Below are 1,907 nucleotides of genomic sequence, written 5' to 3' on the forward strand. Positions count from 1 at the left end.
TGTAATCCCAGCTACTTGGGAGGCTGAGGCAGGAGAATGGTGTGAACCTGGGAGGCGGAGTTTGCAGTGAGCCAAGATCACGCCATTGCACTCCAGCCTGGGCAGCAGAGTGAGGCTATCTCAAAAAAAAAAAAAAAAAAGTATAGGTGGAATTGAGGCGGTCAGTGAGCAGTCAGGAAGGTTTGAAGGCTCATCCATGTGGATGTGCACAAGGAGGTGACAGGAGGGGGACAAGAGGAGGCAGTGATCGGGAACTGAGAGGAGTGGCAGAGAACAGTAGAGACAGCAAAGAGAAGGGTTGTGGCTTGATGGCATGGTCTTCCGAGAAGCTGAGGTTTTGAAGAGAGATCTAGCCATGATTTAAAAGTATGAAGGGACCAGGCTCCCAGGCACCTGGTGTGTGAAAGGAAGAACAGCCTCCCTAGGCAGGATTCTATCAGGACCAAAAGGAAAGGGCCCTTCAGAGAAGACAGCCCATGTTCTGGAACGCATGTGAAAGGCTTTGGGAGGTCTGGAAAGGAGATAAGGGTGAACAAGAATGTATTGCCTCCTCCGGGCAGTGCACTGGGCATGCCGATGCGCCTGGGAGCCAGCGGTCCCTGCCTTGGCTGCTTGAGGGAGTAATTGAGGTACAGTGGTGGCAGCTGGCTAAGCACCTGTGGCCTGCTTCGGATCTGGACTTCTTGTGAGGGCTGGCTCTCCTGGGCACCAGGGCTAGGGGGTTACAGGGGGTATGTGAGTGACGCCTGCTTTGGGAACATAAACCCCCCTCCCGCCCCCATGTGCGCTGTGACCCGCGCCCTCGCAGTCCTTTCTCTCGAATCATCCATGCGCTCCTGGAGCAAGCTGGGGCGTCTGTGAGGGGGTGGGTGAGAACGGGCTGAGGTTCCGCCCGCCCCGCAGTCACCCGCTCTCCCCTCTCCCCCGCCCCTGCCGTCCTAGACACCATCCGGAAGATGAAGAACGATTTCCGGAAGATGGAGGATGAGATGGACCGGCTGGCCACCAACATGGCAGTGATCACGGACTTCAGCGCGCGCATCAGCGCCACGTTGCAGGACCGCCACGAGCGCATCACCAAGTTGGCAGGTGGGCGCCGCCAGGCGGGGCCTGCAGAGGGCCTTTCCTGGGGCTCTGGGGCTAATGTCACCCTCCGTCCCCCAGGGGTCCACGCGCTGCTGCGGAAGCTGCAGTTCCTCTTTGAGCTGCCTTCACGCCTCACCAAGTGCGTGGAATTGGGCGCCTACGGGCAAGCGGTGCGCTACCAGGGCCGCGCGCAGGCCGTGCTGCAGCAGTACCAACACCTGCCCTCGTTCCGCGCCATTCAGGACGACTGCCAGGTCATCACGGCACGTCTGGCCCAGCAACTGCGGCAGCGCTTCAGGTGTGGCCCCTCTGCCCTGACCCCAGCGCTCCCGCGGGCCCCGAACCCCATCTATGCCCGGCTCCTGGGCCCTCCTGGAGCTGTTGCCCTGCCCTGTGCTTTGCTTTCCTGCTCCTGCCCCATCCACCGGCAGCCCCAGCCCTGCCCTTCACTACCTCTCCCTCGTGCAGGGAGGGCGGCTCAGGCGCCCCGGAGCAGGCGGAGTGCGTGGAGCTGCTGCTGGCCCTGGGCGAGCCTGCGGAGGAGCTGTGCGAGGAGTTCCTGGCACACGCCCGCGGCCGGCTGGAGGAGGAGCTGAGAAGCCTGGAGGCTGAGCTGGGACCCTCGCCTCCGGCTCCTGACGTGTTAGAGTTCACCGACCACGGAGGCAGTGGCTTCGTGGGCGGCCTCTGCCAGGTGGCGGCGGCCTACCAGGAGCTATTTGCAGCCCAGGGCCCAGCAGGTGCCGAGAGGCTGGCGGCCTTTGCCCGGGAGCTGGGCAGCCGCTATTTTGCGCTGGTGGAGCGGCGGCTGGCGCAGGAGC

At 62.7% G+C, this 1,907-nt stretch overlaps 1 protein-coding gene across 1 annotated transcript in view; it reads left to right on the plus strand.

The window, feature by feature from the left end:
• VPS51 (vacuolar protein sorting 51 homolog (S. cerevisiae)) overlaps window positions 1-1,907 on the plus strand; it is a 39,717-nt gene that overhangs the window by 27,884 nt on the left and 9,926 nt on the right. The window contains exons 3-5 of the mRNA XM_011993596.1: window positions 943-1,089; window positions 1,165-1,384; window positions 1,555-1,906. Of these exons, the coding sequence (XP_011848986.1) occupies window positions 943-1,089; window positions 1,165-1,384; window positions 1,555-1,906 (719 nt within the window). The remainder of the gene's footprint in view (window positions 1-942; window positions 1,090-1,164; window positions 1,385-1,554; window position 1,907) is intronic.

The sequence above is a fragment of the Mandrillus leucophaeus genome, unplaced genomic scaffold, assembly GCF_000951045.1.
Source record: "Mandrillus leucophaeus isolate KB7577 unplaced genomic scaffold, Mleu.le_1.0 Scaffold43, whole genome shotgun sequence".
Classification (NCBI taxonomy): domain Eukaryota; kingdom Metazoa; phylum Chordata; class Mammalia; order Primates; family Cercopithecidae; genus Mandrillus; species Mandrillus leucophaeus.